A 3537-nucleotide genomic window follows, 5' to 3' on the forward strand; every position below is an offset into this window, starting at 1 on the left:
CTAGTCGTCTTCTCCGGCTTCGAATGGACCAACGGCGACGACGAACCTCTCCTAAGGCACCACTGATTCTCGCGGGAACTGACATTTCTTTTTCCACTTCCTTTTGATAATCAACGTTCACATCCACGTCAGATATGACTTTGGGGGGTGGGAGTGCCACGTAGGTTCGGAAACCCACGAACCAAGCTCAGATCCAAGCCAGGGCACTTTTGTCACACGGACAGCATCTATCATGGGTATAAGTTTAGTTTCGAGCTATCATGGGTACAAATGTCAGCGTTTTCATCTCTCATGGATACAAATGGTCATTTATTCCACATAATAATTACTGATTTTTTTAGGATATGTTATGCTAGTTTTTCATAGCCTTTAGGGGCTTCTTGTCGCTTTGGGTTCGCACTTGTGCTCTGTAGCAGCACGAGACAACGCTGTGGCAGTAGGGTCCTCACTTGTAGAAACTTGAAACATTGAAAACAACCAGAAAAATAACAAGTACATATATTTAAAGTTTAAACAGAAAAAGGGCAAGCGCTTTTCTTTTCTTTCTTGCCAATCACAACTCCTCCTCATATCTCTTATATTTATATTATTATTACTTTGTGTAATTGAAAAATTATACAAAGGAAAAATTGGTATATCAGAGCCATATGAGCAACATGGCATTGTTGTTGGAATGCCAGTGAAGAATGGAGACACATCATAACAAATGAACTGTAATTGAGCTCACTTGAACTTTACAAAAATTAATCCTAATCCTCATTTAAGTGTCTACCAAATTTGATGCAATAATGCAATTAGTCCTAGGTGTCAATGAAATCAATGAACGTTGGTAAGTTGGTGGTGTTACAATCGCCCCCAATTCATGAATTTCTTAACCTCATCATACAAGACTAAGATAGCTGCAGCACCTGTGCTTCTAAACACATTTGAAACCGTGCCGCGGTAGAATGAAGCCAACCCCTCTGTCCTATAGATCTTCCTCCAGCAATCCAGGGTGCTGTGGTACACCGGCCGTTCCATCCCCGACTGCATCATCATCCTCCTGCGGACCGTGTCTAATGGGTAAGATATCAACCCTGCCGAGGTTGTGACTGCCTGAGCTACCAACCAGCGCTTCCACAGAGCAATCTCCGGCTTGGATTCTTCTTCGGATAGAATCTCTTTTATTGTATCAAAGCCTCCAAAGTAAAGGCCCCTGTGGACCACCATCCCTTGTAGGGATGCAGGAAGGCCCCTGTAAATCCCCCGGATCCCGTCCTTTTCGAATATGGTAGCCAGGAAATGGTAGATGCCACGAAACTGACGTGCCTCTTTCCTTCCGATGTCAGCAGCAAGGCGGGTATGTGCAATGTCAAGGGGGTAGACTAAGATAAGTGCTGTACAACCGGCCGCAGCACCAGCGACAAAATTGGCAGATGCACCGGAGAAGATAGTACTGTCATGAGAGTTTCCACCTCTTAACATGCACCTGTATAGATCCTGTTGAAGAAACAATTTATCAAGATTCTTACATTAACTATAACATTCTGTTACAGAAACATAACTTTCCACTCGAATGTTGCATGTTTCTATACACTATGCTATACACTATCTTCTTTAATATTGCATATTATACTTCAATAAGGGCAAAGAAAGGTAAGTTGGTGTGAATTTTATTTTCCAAAAATACCATCTATCATCTCACGACAAGAAATCCTCATTATTTTACAATTTACACGGAAAATATGGTCTGGCACCAAGCTGTGATCACCTTTGTCTTAATCACTCATGGTTAAAAAAGAACAAGGAGGAAAAGGAAACAGGGAATAGCAAAGCAACACAACCAAAAGTAGATTTCAAGGGTTCTTATGATTGCTTTTTGGCAATTTATTAACTAACCTTGGGGTCACTGTTCAAGTGTGGAATAGCTGGATTAGCAACTTTAGACTTAATTATCTTCCAAATAATCATGTCATGTCTTAGGTTAGGACACTAAATACACAATAATAATGGCTGCATGAGTCACATCTTATGCGAGGAACTTTGTTGTACGTATGTCGCATCTTTACTAAAGCATCAGCTTAAATGAGAATAAATGCTTAAATCCTTTCTATTCTTTTTGTGGTAAAGATACTGCTGTTATTATACTATAGACCACTATCAGCAAAGTGCATTTGGCCAGAAAGAATTCCCATATTCTTCAGTCAGCAACTTCAATGAAACTTCACATAAAATCCTCCAGAGATAGAATATTTTCCTTCTGAACAATGAAATCAGATGCCCAGCTCAGAATTCATCAGTTCCATTCACTCCCTTTAATCGTGATCTATAAATCTATAGATGTTTTGGAATCTAAAAATGATGCTCCTCTTTGCATCTGTTAGATTTTTTGTGGTGGTGGTTGATGGGGAGAGAGAAAAAGCAGAGTGACGAATCAAATTACTTTCATCTTAAAAAAGTAACTGGTGATCCTGAAACAATCTACTTAACTAATCTCGAATTATGCTGAAACACTATATTGACTATGCTGCAGCTAAATAATAACTGGAAGGGAAAAAAAAAGTTGCAGATAATTAGATAATTGAAAGCACACAAATTATCCTTCTCCAAAAGGAAATTCTCTTAGGGAGCCGAGAAATCCCAACCATTCGAATCAAACATTAAACGAAATGAATAATGAATCAATCCGTGTGTATCTAAGTTATGTAAGTCCCTAACTCCTATACTTGGCATCAAGACCTAACTCCTATTGCAAAACGTGTTGATCAATATATTGTTCTATTGAAAAATATTAACTGTAGTTATCTTATTTTGCCAATACATGTTCTTTGTGGTTTTCATAATTTGATGCTTTTACAAACTTGCACTTGCACTCACACCCATGCCCATAGATGAATTTGTAAACTGGTATTACTCTTAGTCCCAGCAGAAACAAACAAATTTTCTGGCCATTGAGTACTTGCAGCTGTCTCAGTACTAGTCTCAATAACATGAAGGCAGCAAGGAATGCAGAAGCATCTATCTGATATCATGCATTTCAAGAAAAATCTAACCTAAAGGACTGGAAAATGGAAACACCTAATAAAGTTAGGGAAATAAAGAGGCATTTAATTGGAACTAGTTAACCTTGATAGCACCACAAAGACGGGAGGTGCAAAAATGTTGGGAACTTGGAACAAACACCATCATGGAATACAAGTTCCAAATAGTCATACAACAGATTCATTCACAGGGCATCTACAAGATGACATCATCCACCATTCTTCATTTTGTTTTCAAACATCACATAAACGTTTAAAGTAGTCTCTCAAGCAACCAAAATAGTATGTCAACAAAAATGCAAATAAGGTAAAGTTTTTTTTTAAATGAAACAAGGTAAAGTTGCTAGAGGGGGTAAAAAGAAAAAAAGAAGCTATTAAGAACAAAAGAAGTGCCTGGTGGTAACTCTAAACAAAAGAAGTGGTTGGTAGGATTCTTTGCAGTTGTCTGGAACATTTGGCTGGAACGAAATAGCAGAGTTTTTCAGAACCCTGTGACAGGAGTTGGTCCTTGAATGAA

The 3537-nt window shown here is 38.7% G+C and overlaps 1 protein-coding gene across 1 annotated transcript; it reads right to left on the minus strand.

The window, feature by feature from the left end:
* LOC107606309 (probable ADP,ATP carrier protein At5g56450) lies at positions 561 to 1950 on the minus strand. Its single transcript, XM_021108001.1, has 2 exons — positions 1879 to 1950; positions 561 to 1479 (listed from the first exon to the last, which is right to left on the minus strand). Exons 1-2 carry the CDS (start codon positions 1948 to 1950, stop codon positions 844 to 846), a joined length of 708 nt encoding a protein of 235 aa, XP_020963660.1. The 3' UTR covers positions 561 to 843.

Source organism: Arachis ipaensis, chromosome B07 (genome assembly GCF_000816755.2).
Source record: "Arachis ipaensis cultivar K30076 chromosome B07, Araip1.1, whole genome shotgun sequence".
Taxonomy (NCBI): Eukaryota; Viridiplantae; Streptophyta; class Magnoliopsida; order Fabales; family Fabaceae; genus Arachis; species Arachis ipaensis.